This window comes from Aethalodelphis obliquidens, unplaced genomic scaffold, assembly GCF_003676395.1.
Source record: "Aethalodelphis obliquidens isolate GAN/ISIS:26980383/991018 unplaced genomic scaffold, ASM367639v1 scaffold4, whole genome shotgun sequence".
Taxonomy (NCBI): Eukaryota; Metazoa; Chordata; class Mammalia; order Artiodactyla; family Delphinidae; genus Aethalodelphis; species Aethalodelphis obliquidens.
In genome coordinates, this window is record NW_020837948.1 from 81,581,510 (window position 1) to 81,601,230 (window position 19,721).

Genomic DNA, 19,721 nt, shown 5'->3' on the forward strand with positions numbered 1-19,721 from the left:
CTTCCAGGTGACAGCCTGGTCAAAAGTGGGCCTAGCAGATTCAAACCTAGTTCAAGTTCAGCCATCTGGATTCTCTTACTGAATGGACATCATCTTAGATCCTAAGAATAATGACCACTTGGTTGAATATACTGCTTGCCAAGTACAATCAGATTGGCCCTTGTGAGCCAAAGTGGGAGACATAACGGGTCTCTTAAGTTTTATAAAATGTTCTTGTCCCTGACCATTCCAGATGAAAGGTCTGGGTAAGGGGAGGAGATGACTGGAAAAGGGATTGAGTTACAGCTACTAGAATAGGATACACTGATTTTGTGGAGGTGGAGGGAGAACCACCACCCTGGAACCTGGAGAGAAACCTCTTAGACTCCAGGAGGTATGGGGGAAGAAGGGACATTAAAAATCTTTGTTCTTCAGAACCGCTCTTAGAGCCTTCCTCAGGTAGGAAGAGGCTCTCATGCAGCTCTCCCCAACTGTTGCAACGTGCTGGATCTGCCATCCCACGCCAGAGGGCTGTGACAACTGGATCACCATCTCCCTTAACTTTACCAAGAAGTATTTTGCAAACAGCAGGGGATGGCCAAGCGTCCTGCATGCTCCATGCAAAACAAGAGACGTTGGCCCACTACCATTCCCAAAGCTGAGGCTCAGTTCGCGAGGTGGCTGACTGCCGTTCATCTGGCATCCAGGTGCTCAGGATAAACAGAACAGACCGAACTGGCTGCCCTCAGACATTCAGTCCAAAAACAAGGCCTAGACCCAATCATTCTGAGCTGGGAAAGAGGGAGACAACGTTGGTGACAATGTCAACCTGTGCCCCTGACTGATGAAGGTCCCCCTTTGGGGGCACAAACAACTATACTTCCTGTATGGAAGCCAGGTACTAACTTCCTTCCCTCCCAAAAATATGCCTTGCAACTCTGAGGTGGGAAGAAGGGACCATCCAGTGTTTAGGGAAACACCACTGGTAGATCACTTTAGTTCTCAGATGACCATGGAGGTCTCTCCAAAATGAGCCTACCCTTGGGACTTCCCTGGCAGTCCAGTGGTTAAGACTCCGCACTTCCAATGCAGGGGGCGCGGGTTCAATCCCTGGTCAGGGAGCTAAGATCCCACATGCCACCTGGGTGGCCAAAAGTGAGGCTACCCTTGGTTACTTGGGGGAGTGTCCTGGAGGAATAACTGACTTATTTATGCAAGCCCTACGGGCAGTTTTCTCTACAATGGGAGTCATCCAAATAAAAAGGTGGGGACTTGAGAGTCCGCCTGCCAATGCAGGGGACACGGGTTCGTGCCCCGGTCCCAGAAGATCCCACATGCTGCAGAGCGGCTAGGCCCGTGAGCCACGGCCGCTGAGCCTGCGTATCCGGAGCCTGTGCTCCGCAACAGGAGAGGCCACAACAGTGAGAGGCCCGCATACCACGCAAAAAAAAAAAAAAAAAAAAAAAAAAAAAGGTGGTACAAAATTTGTGCCTGACTCAAGACAATGTGATCAATGACACTACTTGGGCTCTGGAAGGTATTCATGTCAGCCTCAAATCACTGGCCACGGTTATTATGGAGGCTAGACTTGCCCTAGACTTCCCCCTGTGGACCAATGCTCAGACTGTGCAATTGCTAAAACATCTTGCTATACTTAGATTAATGTTTAGGGCTAAGTGGAAAAGTCAATACACAAACTAAAGGAGAAAGCCACCTGGCTTTCTAGGGATTTGTTCAGTTGGTTGAGTGCAGGACCTTAGCCGGGGTAGGTGCACGCTTAAGCTTAGCACTGCAGGGTGGCCACATCCTGCTACTTGGAGTGCTGCTGATAGTTGTCTTAATTAAATCCAGTGTAAGAAAAACTGAATGGATTAGGTCCCAGTCCCCTATTTGTCACATTAATCAGAGTGGTCACGGAGTAGTGTGCTCATGGGAAAATTCACCAGAAGCTAAAACAGTGTAGAAGAAAACGCTCCATGGATCCCTCATGTTTCTGCATATCTTATACACAAACACACTGGCAGTCTTTTGTTCTATCTTTCAAGGTTGTCTGTACAGCAAATTGCCTTAGAAAATAGAGCCTGTCTTCCACCAGAGTGGAGGGCAGGTTCATTTATTATACAGAATAATAAAGATAACAGCCCCTCTGGGGCAGAAGCTGGGCAGGTTTGCTTACAGCTCATTATAAAATATTTGGGTTTCCTAAAGCCCAGAGTTCCTCAACTGTGATGTAAACCACTGTGAGCACGGTACACACCGAGGCCACTGCATCGTTCCCCACTGGACTCAGGGCGGGGCGGGGGGGGAGCAGCATGAGCTTCATGTTGATATGAACATGAAACTCATGCTGCTCCATATGCTGTGAGAGAAATAAAGTCCTTTCTGACTCATGAGTTTCATGTTTTCTGCCAGCATCCATAAAAATGTGGCAGGCCAACTTATTAGCTTGCAAATAGGATAAAGTCTTCCACCTGTCAGTTCTTGACAATATCCCAATTTTAAAAACGGGCAAAAGATACTTCACCAAAAAAGATAAACAGATGGCAAAAAAGCACATGAAAAAATGCTCAACATCATTAGTCATTAGGGAAATGCAAATTAAAACCACTATATACCTACCAACTTGGCTAAAATGAAAAAGTATGATCATACCAAGTATTAGCAAGGCTGTGGAGCAGTTGCAACTCTCATACACTGAAAGTTGGAATGTATCACTTTGGAAAACAGTTTGGCAGTTTCTTAAAAAAAAATTAAATACATCTACCATACAACCCAGCTATTCCAATACTAGGTATTTACTGAGAGAAATAAAACCATATGTCCAAAGACCTATACACAAACATTCGTAGCCGCTTTATTTGTAATAGTCAAAAACTGGAAACAACCTAAATGTCCGTAACAGATGGTATATCCATACAATGGAATAATAATCGGCAATAAAAAGGAACCCACAACAACATGGACAAACCTCTGAAATATGACGCTAAGTGAAGAAAGTCAAAGACGAAAGACTACACGTCTTAGGAATCCATTTATATGACATTCTAAATAAGATAAAGCCACAGTGATAAAAATCAGATCACTGGTTGCCTGGGGCTGGGGATCAGGGTCAACTGCAGGGTCATAAGAAAACTTAGGGTGATGGGAATGTTTTTATGTCTTGATTGTGGTGGTGGTTACACTACTGTGTACAATTAACAAAATTCAAACTCTACATTAAGATGGGTGAATTGTATTATATGTAAATTACATCTTAAAAGGCTGGGGAGGAAAAAATCTGTAAGGCAAATGCTTCTTCCTAACAAATAACAGGAACCTTCTCCTACAGTTTTAAATAAACAATGATGGAATTTCAGCAAAATAAGGTCCTAGTATTTTTTTTCAGTGCCATTCAAAAAGTGTACACTATATTCCAAAAATACTTGCATATTGCAAATGTGAGAAGAGCCTTATTCACCTTCCATACCTGCAAAACAGTTATACAGTAGTCTACTCAGTATAGAATTGCCTTCACCGGTTGATTTAAACACAACTACATTATGTAATTTTTATTCCTAAATTGTATAATATTATACACAGCCAATTATAAACAGCCAATATGTAATACTGCTATCTTTCTGAAGAATTCTTCAGAGTATACTGCATGCCTAACTGGTTCATGAAACAATTCAACATGCTACTATATTTATATTGTAAAGCGCTGACAGTTATAATTATTATAAGGATCCCAGTCTTATAATAATAAACTTTCTAAAAGGTTCTAAATAGGCATAGTAAAACAGCTGTATCCAGCTGTTCTTACCCAATGACTAGACACATGAACTCAATTAAATGCCTACCAAATCCAACCTGGGCCGTTGTCACAGAATATATTCCAATGTTCTGTTACTCAGGACTTTCCCTGTAGTAAGATGCTACTCGCTACCATGAGCAGCAAAGGGACCACACAGAACATGTTTCCAAAAAGTTCTCATACAGGATTTAACCACAAATCTGATGTTGCCCCATGCATATATATTCCCCTAGTCTACCTCCACATTGAGAAGGTATGACCTAATCAGGTATATATCCTCAACACACCTCTATTTTGCTATCCGTGTCTTAGCTCTCTCTGCAGGAGAATACTGGCTTGGTTTTAATGGGCATGCACCCATCCATCCATTCATAAATGTTTACTGGACACCTACTATGTGCCAAGCACTAGTCATCAGAGAAAATATACACACCACGCTCTTGTCAGAAAAGTCTAATCTTGAACTCTGTCACCAAACTAATTAAAAGCTCATTAGGAGAAATAGTATTTTTGGATGACTACAGTTCAATTATTTCTTAGTTATTCTAAGTTATATCTTTTGACTGAACCACATCAGTGAGTCAGACTAGATCATTCTGTCCCATGTGAAACTGATTTTACCAAACTGCACATTAGTGTTATACCAATGACCTATATTGAGGGTCACAAGAAACAAAGCCAGGAGATAATAACAACCCCCATGCCAGACTCCATGCTAACCACTTTACATTCATTCATTCAACCCTCACAAATAATCCTATGTAGAAAGTACCATTTTTATCCCCATTTGACAGATAAGGAAACTGAGTAGCTGATAGCAGACCGAGGCAGTCTGACTCCAGAGCTCTTGTTCTTAGACACTACCATGCCACTATTCATTATGTAAGATGCTGAGGTCTTTATTCATTATATCACTTAATGTTTTCCTAATAACTTCCTATGAGAAATTGTGTGTTTTAATACCAAGAATGGCTCCTAAGCAATTGATTTGTTCTCATCTTATTATAAATAATGTAACTGAGGTGTTTTTTTCCCCTTTTTCTTTTCGCTTGGTACTTCAGAACTCAGAGCTAGACTCAGCCCATCTAGCAAGTGTACAGACTTAAACAGCATGCATTTTTGCCATCATATTTCTAACTTCACTGATTATCACTTCCACCTGGCCTATTTCTTATATCTTCACCGATTTCCTCACTTTTTTTTTTTGCAGTACACGGGCCTCTCACTGTTGTGGCCTCTCCCGTTGCGGAGCACAGGCTCCGGACGCGCAGGCTCAGTGGCCATGGCTCACGGGCCCAGCCGCTCCGCGGCATGTGGGATCTTCCCGGACCGGGGCACGAACCCATGTCCCCTGCATCGGCAAGCGGACCCCCAACCACGGCGCCACCAGGAAAGCCCCTCCTCACTTATTTTTAAACAGTACCATATTAATCTTTGTAAGCCAAACCACTTTTAGAGTAAGTCTTGGTACAATTAACAACCTGAATCCACAGAATAGATTATAGGAACCCAGAGAACCCCTAAAAAGATGCCTAGTCCTCCTTATTTTATTAGAAACAAAAGATGCTACTTGAGTTAATATTAGCACAGTTTTTACATAAGGACAAGAAATCAAGCGTGAAGGAAAGAACAATCATAACCAGTAGAACTTTATAGATCCTTAAATACATATTCTTAATTTCAAAACATCAGTTCTTTACAGCATGATACGTACAATACATTCTTGACTAACAGGGTGAACATGACTGAATATAACTATCTCTGCCTCACTAAGGAAATCAATCCCTTATGGCATGACATAATAAATTCTTGACTAACAGTCAGGGTGGACATGACTGAATATAACTATTCGTTCCCTATTAAGGAAATAAGTAATTACCTGACTTCAAGGGCTTTGATAGCTTCTAGCATTTGTAGAAACTCTGCTGCTTTCCATACATCGTTGGCTTCTTCTTCTCCTTGTATCATTAATTTTGCTGTATATGTGAACTCAATCAAATGACGAAAGGCCATTTTACTAACACCTGTAAAAAAAAAAAAGACATGCATTAACATGTATTCACATTGATTCAAATCTTGTAACATTTAGTAAAGAAAAAAATAGAAGCCCAATGTTTGGAAAATGATTAGTATTTGTCACTTTGGAAGATAATTTCCTGGCAGAATTCTCATTTACAGTATAATAATTTTGTAGCCAAGTTCAGCACTAACTAGCAAACTACTTTAAGATCTTTCCCAAAGACTTCCTAAGGCTCTTACAGAACAGTAAAATCTATCACTCAAATACACGAATGGGCTATTACATCAGACATGCTGTGTTACCTGCCAGGGAGCTCTGTGTCAACTCAGCTCCAAAATCATCAATAGCTTTCAAAAGCTTAGCAAATAAAGTTCAGTACCATTCTGCCTTTATTTCAAGGTCCTTCACATTATTTTTCTACTTACCACTATTTTTCCTTCCAAATTTTAAACTATATCAAACCTACACTATATACTGATCCTCAAACAAACCCTTCACTTTCTAAGAATTTCCTTCCCTTCCTTAACACCCTCCATCCTGAATGCTTTATCACCTTACCTCGACAAATCCTACCACCCTTGAAGGACCAATTTTAATGCCACATCTTTAATGAACCTCTTTAATAGTTCCCTCAGGCTGAACTCTGTACCTGGTCTTATAGTTAAAATTCATGGACAACTCTTGACTGTAAGCTACTTTACGGAAATTTGCCTCTACACCCACCTCACAGTACCTAACACAATGCTTCCTAAAATGCAGGCACACAAAGTAGGTATAAATGGATAAAGGCCAAAGTCACTTTCAGAATTAAGCTTCCACAATTCCGAGCTTTCTTTGCAAGTTTGTTTAAATTTTGGCCCAAAATGATACTCTACTTCTTTGTGCTTTTCAATGCTATATAATATTGTTTCAGTGCGCTAATGCAAGGCTATGAAAAGCTATTGACAGGAACAAAGAGGAAACTCGTTTTTATAGATTTTTTTTTATGCTAAAAAAATGCCCAAGACCAAGCTGCACACAATATGCACAATTACAAATACAAAACAGGAATTTCCTGGCAGTCCAGTGGTTAGGACCCCACGCTTTCACTGCCAAGGGCGCTGGTTCAATCCCTGGTTGGGGAACTAAGATTCCACAAGCCGCCCTGGGTGGCCAAAAAAGAAAAAAAAATAGGAAAAGAAAAAATATTTGTATGTTCTTCCCATGTACTTTATACACCTGAATGTGGCCTTCAGGACAACAGTAAGAATACTGGTGGAATATCCACCATCTTCTATATGTGTTAGGAAAAAATATCGTTCAGGAAGCCAACTTTCAAGTTTCAGTTCAGTCTCTCCATGACTTGTGCAATCTGGGGCAAGTCAGAACCTCTGATCCTCAGAAAACTCATCTTCAAAATGCCTGAAAACAATCTGAATATTGAGAAGCACCATAAAATATAATGCAATATGACCAAGTTACATGCTACCAAATAAGCAAACTAAAAATGACTGGATTCATTAATGGCTAATTTATTGGGTCCCCTAATCTTTTTTCTCCTGGTTGTCTTATTTATTTATTTATTTAGTTTTTTGCGGTACGTGGGCCTCTCACTGCTGTGGCCTCTCCCGTTGCGGAGCACAGGCTCCGGATGCGCAGGTTCAGTGGCCATGGCTCACGGGCCCAGCCGCTCCGCGGCATGTGGGATCTTCCCGGACCGGGGCACGAACCCATGTCCCCTGAATCGGCAGGCGGACTCTCAACCACTGCGCCACCAGGGAAGCCCCTCCTGGTTGTCTTTTAACCATGTTCTTTATTATATGAGAGTAGCCTGAGAAACAGACAACTAGATTTTGCTGGGTTTTTTTTTAAGGTGTTTTGACCAAATATTTAAAAGTGCAACAGAAATCTTTCCTAAAAACAATGTGTAAATTTTTCCTGAAGCAGAATGAGATTTTGATTTTTAATCAAACACACATATGTATGCCTACTATACATATCAGACAGGACTCTAAACACTTTACAAATCATCAACTGACTTAATCCTCCTGACAACCCTATGAAGTACTATTATAATCCCCATTTTACAGATGAGGAAATTGAGGCACAGAGAAGTAACTTGCGAAAGTCACATAGTTATTAAGTGATAATACTAGAAGCAAACCCAGATGGCCTGACTCCAAAGTCCATGATGAAGATTTTTAAATAGGATGATGGTAGGAAACATTCCTGCTTGGAAGCGTCTGAATACCCATGTCTCATTCACTACAAGACTGCAATCTTTTACTCCTATTTCCAAAGTCCCCCAAATCTCTTAAAACCAGAAGTTTTCCCATAAATTTGGCAGCAAAATTTGACCTGAACTGACATGAGGCTATTTATAATCTTTATCCCACTTAGAGTAAATATTAATAAGCTATGCTGCTTATTAATAATACACTGGATTATTATGTGCTTATAGGATATTGCCCCAGACCCCAATGGGAGTATTATGTAATACACACAGTGGATTACCATAGAAAATTCTAAAAATTAGTAATTTCAAGAACCAACTGGCCTCCAAGAACTTGTGGACTTAGTTCCCAATCTTGGTTAATCAGAATCACCTGTAGACTTAAGCATGGGTCCCTGATCTCCAGAATCAAAACTGGGATAGGGAACTCCTTTTTATAAGCACCCTGAGTGCTTCTTTTTTTAAATAAATTTATTTGTTTGTTTTATTTTGGGCTGCGCTGGGTCTTCATTGCTGCGCACAGGCTTTCTCTAATTGCGGCGGGCGGGGGCTACTCTCCGTGGCAGTGCACGGGCTTCTCATTGCGGTGGCTTCTCTTGTTGCAGAGCACAAGCTCTAGACGCACGGGCTCAGTAGTTGTGGCTCGCAGGCTCTAGAGCGCAGGCTCAGTAGTTGTAGCGCACAGGCTTAGTTGCTCTGCGGCATTGGGGATCTTCCCAGATCAGGGATCAATCCCTTGTCCCCTGCATTGGCAGGCGGATTCTTAACCGCTGAGCCACCAGGGAAGCCCACCCTAAGTGCTTCTTATGTGGCCAGTCCAACACTGGTCCTAGGAATAAGCCACTGACTTAATTAGCTAACAGGAACCAAACTTACAACACCTGCCCAGGTAAGTGAAGGGTTGGTAGATGATGTACAGCTGCAAAAATATTTTATACTCTATTAGGACTAGTTTAGTAACTTTCAAATTTCAGTCCATTTTCTCAATTCCTTACTCCTTTCATAATATACAATTTTTCTAAGGAAGTATCTAAGAAAAATGTTAATATAAACACCTTGACCTGAGTCATTTTTCCCCTTAGGAAGAGGCAAAAGTGGGGGGTGGGCATTCTGGAATTTCTCTAGTCTTACAGAATTCCTCAACTGGTGGAAAACTCCTACTCAAATAGGATGTATGAATATGTGCTTGGATGCTCTGTCCTTGATATTAGGGGCTAAGATTTTGGACGCGATGGTAGAGTTGCTGTTTGAGAGAAACTAGGTGCTTATGGATCTGTGGTTTCAGAAGTAAAGAATGGATTTGGAAAATTGGAGGCTCGGGTTAGGAGAAGGCTGTTGTGTTCTGAACAAGGGAGTGAATGTCTGCTGAAGATTTTATATGGTGTGAATCCAAGTCACAAAGCTGAGGTGGGATGCAACTGGCTTCAAGGACAACAATTTTGACTTAAATCAAAGGTGAACCTGCAGTCCTAATCAAAGATAACTTACTTCACCAGGGACCCAGAAAACAGGGAGAGAGCTGGCTCAGCTTGCATCTAATGACAGTTTATACTCATAGAGCATATTTCAATTTAAATTCTCTTTACATACATTTGCTTTTACAAAACCCTATAAGGCAGTGGTTCTCAACACTGGCTGCATACTGGACTTGTCTTAGGGCAGTGCTGCCCTAACTTTGCTGTACAAAGGAATCATCTGAGGATTCTGTTCTGATTCAGTAGGTCTAGGGTGGAGCAGTGCTGCCCTAACTTTGCTGTACAAAGGAATCATCTGAGGATTCTGTTCTGATTCAGTAGGTCTAGGGTGGAGCCTGAAAGTCTACAGTTCTAACAAGCTCACAGGTGATGCCCACACATTACTGATCCTCAGACCACACCTTGAATAACAAGGACCTAGAGAACTTTTAAATACAGATGCTTGGATCTCACCCCTCAAAGACCGATTTAATTGATCTGGAGAAAAAGCCTGGGTATTAGTACTTGCAAAAGCTCCCCTGGTGTTTCTAGTGAGCGGCTAAAGACAAGAACCATTCCTATTTTACAGATGGGAGTTCTAGTTCTAGCTAAGATGAAGAATGCACACGCCACCCTATCTTGTCCATTGATTATAACTAAAAATTCTGAAAAGAATACATAAAGCAAATATACAAGGACTCCGAAGAAAAAACAGAAGCAAAGAGACTGGGGAGAGAAATCAAAACTCAAAGAACAGCAGTAAGTTTCCTGGTTTTATATTTTTCCTCCCACATAACCCAGCTTGAGGACAGCCCAACTCCCGTAACTGGGTAGCAGGTGCAGACAGAAAAAGCTACAGGAGAAACTCTTTCCGGCTAGAGAACCAGCAAAGGGGATGGAGAGTGTGTGGGGGTGGGGAAAAATAGCTGGTTTTTATTTCTCTCTCAGCCCTCCCTCAAGACAAGCCCCAGTCTGACGCTGCACATCTATGGCTAGTTGCCACCAAGCAGGCAACTCAACCCTAAGAAAAAGTTCTCTCTGGCTGAGAACTAGGAAAGAGATTATCATCTGAAGAGCATGGAGAGAATTCTTGTTATTTTCTTCTCTCACCATGTTATTATCCAGGAAATGGATTCCACTGCAGAAAATGTACGACAGCACAGGGAAGCTAACCTCCTAGTCTTCCAGCCAGAGGACCAGGAAAGGGAGCTCAGGGGAGCTAAGTACAGAGGCCATCAGGAGGGAGCTGGAGAGAGGTCCTTTAAATCTGCGTATGCAGTCTTGAGCTCACCACCCAGCTGCACGTGTGCAAAAATGACGTGAGGCAGCACAGCAAAGGCTTTGAGAATTACACTGTGGTGTGGACTACCACCCAGGTCGGCACACCTGGGACCTGAACAGAACAACAAAGGTTTTGAAAACTAAATTGGAATTGGATCCACAGTCTACACAAGGCAGTCTGAACCTAATCAGGTTGATTGCTAAAACAAAACAAAATCAAAACAACAACAAAAACCAAAAGCATTCTCCAGATGATTCTAACAGCACACAGAGGGTCAAAACATAATATTCAAAATGCCCATGACAGGGACTTCCCTGGTGGTCCAGTGGTAAAGAATCCACCTTCCAATGCAGGGGATGCCGGTTCGATCCCTGGTTGGGGAACTGAGATCCCACATGCTGCGGGGCAACTAAGCCCACGTGCCACAAGCTACAGAGCCCATGTGCCACAACTAGACAGAGAAAAACCCACACGCCACAACTAGAGAGAAGCCCAAACACGCAACAAAGAAACCTTGCACCGTAACGAAAGATCCCGCATGCCTCAACAACCTGACACAGACCAAAAAAAAAAAAAGGAAAAAAATAATGCCCATGACATAATCCAAAATTACTTGACATTTTCTGCAGATTAAAAGAGAAAAAAGGAAGCTAAGATGTCCAATGTTACACAACCGACAAACAGTAAAGCTGGGACTACAAGTCAGGTTTTCTAAATGCATGCCCAGGGCTTTCTCTACAGCCAGGTGACCTAGCCAGATAGTGCAGCAATTCCAAAGTTAAGGGCTTAAGAAGACATTGAGCCAAATTGATTCTTTAAACCTGAATCTGGCAAATAACAAAAACAGAAAGAATGTTTTTACATTTTTCTTTCTTACTTTCTAAAGTTTAAATACTGAAAGTTGTGTGTCCTGTACTATAATGGACAGAGCACATCAGAAGTACAAGAGATAATCCCAAGGTGATTAGTCTTCAGAAGAAAAGACCCTACTTCTCCAGGTAGTTCAGTACTCCACACTCCACCAGCAATGCATATTCTAGCCTGGGCCACTTATTTTTTCACTTAAGATTCTGCCCAGAAGTTGACTCATCTTTGAAATCCTCCTTCTCTCTAAAGTAAACTAAACCACTCATCCTCCCTCCTTAGTGACACCATTCTGCAACAAAATTCTCTGCAACATTTTTTGCACTCCTTAACTGTTGCTTATCCATGATTAAATTTGCAAATTCTCTAAGGCCTGTCTTATTAATCAATTTCTCATTTCCTGGGTCTGGCATGGTATATTATAATAGGTATTAAATCTGATAAACAGCCCCAATCTATTAAGCTTTGACAGTGCACCAAACAATACGCCAGGCACTCTGCAGATGCCATTTCAATTAATCATTAGCACAACAGTACAAGCCTATTAACCCACTTTTCAGATGAAGAGGCAAATATGCAATTGAGATAAAGTAACCTGCCTGGGGTCTCAGTACCTCAGGTGAATAAATGCACAAAACTTTGGCTTGTAACAGAAACACGTCTAGGCTGATGGATTCTCACTTTAGTAAGCTTTGAGGATTTCCATCATGCCTGTGCTCTGTCCATCACAGATAATCAAAGATAATCTATCTATGGATATCAGCCAGAATGCTAGGTAAGCTGGAACTATCAAAATAAGAGAATACTCTTAACTCTACGTTTTCTTTACTCCCCTAGACACCAAATTTTTCCAAGGGAATACTGTTTCTAGGCAACCCATTCATAACAGAGAATATATACACACTGAGAGAGATACAAAACCCAAACTCAAGAACCCTGTATTTATGTAGGTAAGCTGACTTATTTCCCACAGTTTTGGATTGAGGGGTAGAGGGCTAGGTATTGTAGCAGCAGAATTAATAGAACAAACTGAATCCCCTGCTAAGCTGGGCAACCTCAGACAAGTAACCTTTTAGAGCCTACTCCCTGATACGTAAATTGGAAGTAAAACCACTTACTTCAAAGCACTGCTGTGAACCTCAGAAAATGCACACAAACTACACAGCATAATACCTGGCACTTGGTGGGCTATTATTACAAAAAGTCAAACAAGTATAAAAATTTCTATTTTAAGACAGTATCTAGTAGATGACCCCCTTCCATCCTAGACTTTCTATAGCCACTAGAACTTCTTCTGAATGCTACTTCAGTTAATCTTTCCTAGCCTTTTCCATATTATGACAGCCCATTTCACACTGTGCGTGTCATGCTGCTAATACAGAGGCCTGCAGCATCTGGACCAGTCTGAAACATAAGCCCACTAAATAAGATGGAAATTCACTTTTAATACATGTTTTCAAAAGACAGTGATCACTGGTATTAGCAATGAAAAAGACTCCTTTAAGAGACCAACCATTTAACATAAGAGTTTTTCCTGGAAGATCATTTTACGAAGCACGTTACTAAAAGTAAGAATTCTCAGGTGTCAAAAGAACAATTTATCCAGTCACCGAATAGAAACCATTGATGCCTGTTTCCCATGGTATCTTGCTAAATTAACTGCCTAAAACTTCTTCATCAAATTATAATGCTTGCTAAATATTGTATTTAAAACAAGCATTTACCTTCTATCTCCACCAAAGGTTCCTGAGTAAACTCCTGAAAGAATTTGTAAAAGAACTTGCTGCAAGCAGCCAAAACAGCCTTGTGGGCCTTAAAATGGTGTCCTAGAGAAAAAACAAAATAAAATCATCATATTCACAAAAATCAAATATAAAACTATAAAACAAGTTAAGAAATTAAAGTAAAATAGGTCTTTCGTAATATAATTATAAAACTATATTCTGGACAGCTATCTTGACAAATTTAAATCTCAATTTGACATGAAGCAGGATCTTTACCTCAAGGGCCTTATTAAGTCAGCTTTATAAAGGCCACCTTACAACATTTCAGGAGGTACCACTTAAGTCAAAGGCATATCCTATTCAGTTGAAACTGCTAAATATAAACACAACCCAAAAGGTTATACATCATTTGAAAAGAGAAGAAAAAGCCACAGAATAAGCACCAAGCTGGATGTGTTTGCTATGGAAAACATTTTAGTATGCCTAATATTTGGAAACTCAACCTACAGCAGACCAGCTGTAGGCTATAATAAAGTATAGCTTGCCTCAAGAAGTCTATTTTCACTAAACAGAAAAGATACCCAAGCTGGGTTTGCATCCATTATAATGACTACTCCTAAGACTGGTAAAGACCGCATTATATTTCGGGGGTTACCAAAGGGGGTACCAGTGCTGCAAAGGAATCTCTCACATTTTCCCTCCAAGACCATTTGGGAAACTAGAAAGAATACTTCCCAAATGACTCCTGTGAAAGACTGCTCAAAGCAGCTTAGCAGCAGAAGTCTACTAACCAAACATTTAGAGACATCCTCCCTATCCCCGCCACCTTGCACTCAAGTGTACAATGCGAACACTTGAAAAGGCTGCAAGAAGTTAAAATGCCATGATTATGTTGAAAGCGTGACTATCCTTCTGCAGCATGGTCTACGTGAAGGGACACTGATAAGTGTCCTCGGGTTCCAGAGCACACCGTCCGCAGACTTTCGATAGGGAGTCCACAGAAGGTGGATAAAAAAGGCAGATGGGGGAAGGGGAGAGAAGATCTGCAGCCACAAATTCGCTCCTCGGCCCACCACGCTACCCACCGTCGACAATCAGGGTGATGTCAGTAAACCGGTCCTGCTCTCGCTGTTCATTCAATCGGTCCAGGATCATTTTATGATGTTCAGGGAACTCCTGAAGGCATTCCATCGTCTCTTCGGCCTCCATGGCCATCGGGTTGTTCTACAAAAGAGGAGCATGATAATGTACACCCATGAGCTCGGGCTGAGGAACAAAACCCCTAAAGCATAAAACAACAAAAAACAAAACCCCAGCAACGCGAAAAGAAGGGGGGAGGGTGAGACAAGAGGAGAGGAAGGCGAGGGAAGAAAGAAAGGCGAGCCGGGCGGCCGCCGCGCGTTGGGGGCCGGAGCCGCGGCCGCGGGACTCCGAGCCTGACCTAATTGGAGTCGGGAGACGCGAGCTGGAGCGGGGTGGGCACAGCGCCGGAGGCTCCGGGCTCCGGGGCGCGCAAGTCCGGCAAGGGAGGAGACCCGACAGCCGCCGCGGCCCTCTAACGGCCCGCCAAGCCCTTCGGCCCGGCCCTGGCTCCCGCCGCCCCGGGACCCGGTCCGGCCCGCGGCCCACTACGACTCCCGGGTCGCCTCTCCCTCCCCCGCCCGCCCTCTTCTCCCCCGCCCAGACCGGGCCGGCACTCACTCAAGGAAGGAGGAGCGGCCCGGGCCTGCGCGTCACTTACGTCGACGTGCCGCGTCAACGCGTCGAGGTCCGGCTGACGCGGACGCCGACTGAGCGCAGACGAGGGAGAGGGCGGGACACGCCCCCACCCGCCCTCCTCTAGTGGCGGGGCGGAGCTAGCTGAGGGGATTTGGCGCTCGAGAAGGGCAGGCCGCCCGCGCTGGGAGGAGGAAGTCGAGCTGTGGTGGGGTTGGGCCGGTTGCGGGCCTGCCTTTGTCTGGGTGGGGCTCCACCTTCCACCCACCCGCGCCAGACTCCAGGTGTGAGCACTTCCGACCCGGACCTTAGAATAAACTCGCAGCCAGTTTCAGGTGTACCTTTATACCGCTGCCCCCCCCCCCCCCCGCCCCCTTTACTCCCAAAGCCTAGGTCGGGACGCCTTACCTAGCTCACGATCCTTCCTCTCTCCTTTCCGTCCCGAAAGCCTTACCTTCTCTACTCTCCCCTCTCGGGGCGTAACTCGCCCCACACTTTTCCCTAACCCTGAACAGCGCCTCGCCCGCCATTTCCTCGCGAGTGCCCGGGCGCTCCCTCTGCTTGGGTCCGGCCGGCGCACGTGGGCTCGCTCCGAGACCCGAACGGCCGCGGCGCGGGCGGCGGCGGCCACGGGCGCGAGCACGTTCCGGCCGCCTAGGATCTTCCTCCCGGATGCCCGCCCTCTCCGTGCTCGGCGGGCAGCACGTGTTTGCTGGGCTTAGGACCTGTAGCTGCAAGATTATTTACGCATGGTGCTATTACTGCAGCTCTCCATTCCCCAACCCCCGCGCTTAGAATGGCCAGTGACCCATAATCAGCCTCACGTGACTGGGTCATTCATTCATTCCTCTGAAATTGGCTTTGTGAGAATGAGATAGTCAAGACTTACTTATTCTATTCTCTCAAAAGAAACATTAGAATTAGGGAATTTTTTTTACATCTTTATTGGAGTATAATTGCTTTACAATGGTGTGTTAGTTTCTGCTTTATAACAAAGTGAATCAGTTATACATATACATATGTTCCCATATCTCTTCCCTCTTGCGTCTTCCTCCCTCCCACCCTCCCTATCCCACCCCTCCAGACAGTCACAAAGCACCGAGCCAATATCCCTGTGCCATGCGGCTGCTTCCCACTAGCTATCTACCTTACGTTTGTTAGTGTGTATATGTCCATGACTCTCTCTCGCCCTGTCACAGCTCACCCTTCCCCCTCCCCATATCCTCAAGTCCGTTCTCCAGTAGGACTGCGTCTTTATTCCTGTCTTACCCCTAGGTTCTTCATGACATTTTTTTTTTCTTAAATTCCATATATATGTGTTAGCATACGGTATTTGTCTTTTTCTTTCTGACTTACTTCACTCTGCATGACAGACTCTAGGTCTATCCACCTCATTACAAATAGCTCAATTTCGTTTCTTTTTATGGCTGAGTAATATTCCATTGTATATATGTGCCACATCTTCTTTATCCATTCATCCAATGATGGGCACTTAGGTTGTTTCCATCTCCAGGCTATTGTAAATAGAGCTGCAATGAACATTTTGGTACATGACTCTTTGAATTTTGTTTTTCTCAGGGTATATGCCCAGTAGTGGGATTGCTGGGTCATATGGTAGTTCTATTTGTAGTTTTTTAAGGAACCTCCATACTGTTCTCCATAGTGGCTGAACCAATTCACATTCCCACCAGCAGTGCAAGAGTGTTCCCTTTTCTCTACACACTCTCCAGCATTTATTGTTGCTACATTTTTTGATGATGGCCATTCTGACTGGTGTGAGATGATATCTCATTGTAGTTTTGATTTGCATTTCTCTAATGATTAATGATGTTGAGCATTCTTCCATGTGTTTGTTGGCAGTCTGCATACCTTCTTTGGAGAAATGTCTATTTAGGCCTTCTGCCCATTTTTGGACTGGGTTGTTTGTTTGTTATTGAGCTGCTTATAAATTTTGGAGATTAATCCTTTGTCAGTTGCTTCATTTGCAAATATTTTCTCCCATTCTGAGGGTTGTCTTTTGGTCTTGTTTATGGTTTCCTTTGCTGTGCAAAAGCTTTGAAGTTTCATTAGGTCCCATTTGTTTATTTTTGTTTTTATTTCCATTTCTCTAGGAGGTGGGTCAAAAAGGATCTTGCTGTGATTTATGTCATAGAGTGTTCTGCCTATGTTTTCCTCTAAGACTTTGATAGTTTCTGGCCTTACATTTAGGTCTTTAATCCATTTTGAGCTTATTTTTGTGTATGGTGTTAGGGAGTGATCTAACCTCATACTTTTACATGTACCTGTCCAGTTTTCCCAGCACCACTTATTGAAGAGGCTGTCCTTTCCCACTGTACATTCCTGCCTCCTTTATCAAAGATAAGGTGACCATATGTGCGTGGGTTTATCTCTGGGCTTTCTATCCTGTTCCATTGATCTATATTTCTGTTTTTGTGCCAGTACCATACTGTCTTGATTACTGTAGCTTTGTAGTATAGTCTGAAGTTGGAGGCCTGATTCCTCCAGCTCCGTTTTTCTTTCTCAAGATTGCTTTGGCTATTCGGGGTCTTTTGTGTTTCCATACAAATTGTGAAATTTTTTGTTCTAGTTCTGTGAAAAATGCCAGTGGTAGTTTGATAGGGATTGCATTGAATCTGTAGATTGCTTTGGGTAGTAGAGTCATTTTCACAATGTTGATTCTTCCAATCCAAGAACATGGTATATCTCTCCATCTATTTGTATCATCTTTAATTTCTTTCATCAGTGTCTTATAATTTTCTGCATACAGGTCTTTTGTCTCCTTAGGTAGGTTTATTCCTAGATATTTTATTCTTTTTGTTGCAATGGTAAATGGGAGTGTTTTCTTGATTTCACTTTCAGATTTTTCATCATTAGTGTATAGGAATGCCAGAGATTTCTATGCATTAATTTTGTATCCTGCTACTTTACCAAATTCATTTATTAGCTCTAGTAATTTTCTGGTAGCATCTTTAGGATTCTCTATGTGTAGTATCATGTAATCTGAAAACAGTGACAGCTTTACTTCTTCTTTTCCGATTTGGATTCCTTTTATTTCCTTTTCTTCTCTGATTGCTGTGGCTAAAACTTCCAAAACTATGTTGAATAATAGTGGTGAGAGTGGGCAACCTTGTCTTGTTCCTGATCTTAGTGGAAATGCTTTCAGTTTTTCACCATTGAGGACGATATTGGCTGTGGGTTTGTCATATATGGCCTTTATTATGTTGAGGAAAGTTCCCTCTATGCCTACTTTCTGCAGGGTTTTTATCATAAATGGGTGTTGAATTTTGTTGAAAGCTTCCTCTGCATCTATTGAGATGATCATTTGGTTTTTCTCCTTCAATTTGTTAATATGGTGTATCACGTTGACTGATTTGCGTATATTGACGAATCCTTGCATTCCTGGAATAAACCCCACTTGATCATGGTATATGATCTGTTTAATGTGCTGTTGGCTTCTGTTTCCTAGTATTTTGTTGAGGATTTTTGCATCTATGTTCATCAGTGATATTGGCCTGTAGTTTTCTTTCTTTGTGACATCCTTGTCTGGTTTTGGTATCAGGGTGATGGTGGCCTCGTAGAATGAGTTTGGGAGTGTTCCTCCCTCTGCTATATTTTACAAGAGTTTGAGAAGGATAGGTGTTAGCTCTTCTCTAAATGTTTGATAGAATTCGCCTGTGAAGCCATCTGGTCCTGGGCTTTTGTTTGTTGGAAGATTTTTAATCACGGTTTCAATTTCAGTGCTTGTGATTGGCCTGTTCATATTTTCTATTTCTTCCTGATTCAGTCTTGACAGGTTGTGCATTTCTAAGAATTTGTCCATTTCTTCCAGGTTGTCCATTTTATTGGCATAGAGTTGCTTGTAGTAATCTCTCATGATCTTTTGTATTTCTGGAGTGTCAGCTGTTACTTCTCCTTTTTCGTTTCTAATTCTATTGATTTGAGTCTTCTCCCTTTTTTTCTTGATGAGTCTGGCTAATGGTTTATCAATTTTGTTTCTCTTCTCAAAGAACCAGCTTTTAGTTTTATTGATCTTTGCTATCGTTTGCTTCATTTCTTTTTCATTTATTTCTGATCTGATTTTTATGATTTCTTTCCTTCTGCTAAGTTTGGGGTTTTTTTGTTCTTCTTTCTCTAATTGCTTGAGGTGCAAGGTTAGGTTGTTTATTCGAGATGTTCCCTGTTTCTTAAGGTAGGATTGTATTGCTATAAACTTCCCTCTTAGAACTGCTTTTGCTGCATCCCATAGATTTTGGGTCGTCATGTCTCCATTGTCATTTGTTTCTAGGTATGTTTTGATTTCCTCTTTGATTTCTTCAGTGATCACTTCGTTATTAAGTAGTGTATTGTTTAGCCTCCATGTGTTTGTATTTTTTACAGATCTTTTCCTGTAATTGATATCTAGTCTAATAGCACTGTGCTCAGAAAATATACTTGATAGAATTTCAATTTTCTTAAATTTACCAAGGCTTGATTTGTGACCCAAGGTATGATCTATCCTGGAGAATGTTCCATGAGCACTTGAGAAAAATGTGTATTCTGCTGTTTTTGGATGGAATGTCCTATAAATATCAATTAAGTCTATCTTGTTTAATGTTTCATTTAAAGCTTGTGTTTCCTTATTTAGTTTCATTTTGGATGATCTGTCCATTGGTGAAAGTGGGGTGTTAAAGTCCCCTA

At 42.2% G+C, this 19,721-nt stretch overlaps 1 protein-coding gene across 8 annotated transcripts in view; it reads right to left on the reverse strand.

The window, feature by feature from the left end:
- The window catches only part of ZBTB35 (zinc finger and BTB domain containing 35), a 33,098-nt gene extending 17,431 nt beyond the window's left edge, over positions 1-15,667 (reverse strand). For 2 of the 8 annotated variants that reach the window (XM_027101179.1, XM_027101175.1), the window contains exons 1-4: positions 14,770-14,997; positions 14,414-14,552; positions 13,329-13,430; positions 5,652-5,796 (exon numbers count right to left, since the gene is read on the reverse strand). In XM_027101179.1, coding sequence (XP_026956980.1) covers positions 5,652-5,796; positions 13,329-13,430; positions 14,414-14,543 — 377 coding nt within the window. In that variant the 5' untranslated portion in view covers positions 14,544-14,552; positions 14,770-14,997. Of the gene's footprint in view, positions 1-5,651; positions 5,797-13,328; positions 13,431-14,413; positions 14,553-14,769; positions 14,998-15,069; positions 15,317-15,452 lie in introns of those variants that run through there. The other 6 variants (XM_027101177.1, XM_027101174.1, XM_027101178.1 and 3 more) reach the window with 6 other exon arrangements.
- Between the last annotated feature and the right edge of the window lie 4,054 nt (positions 15,668-19,721).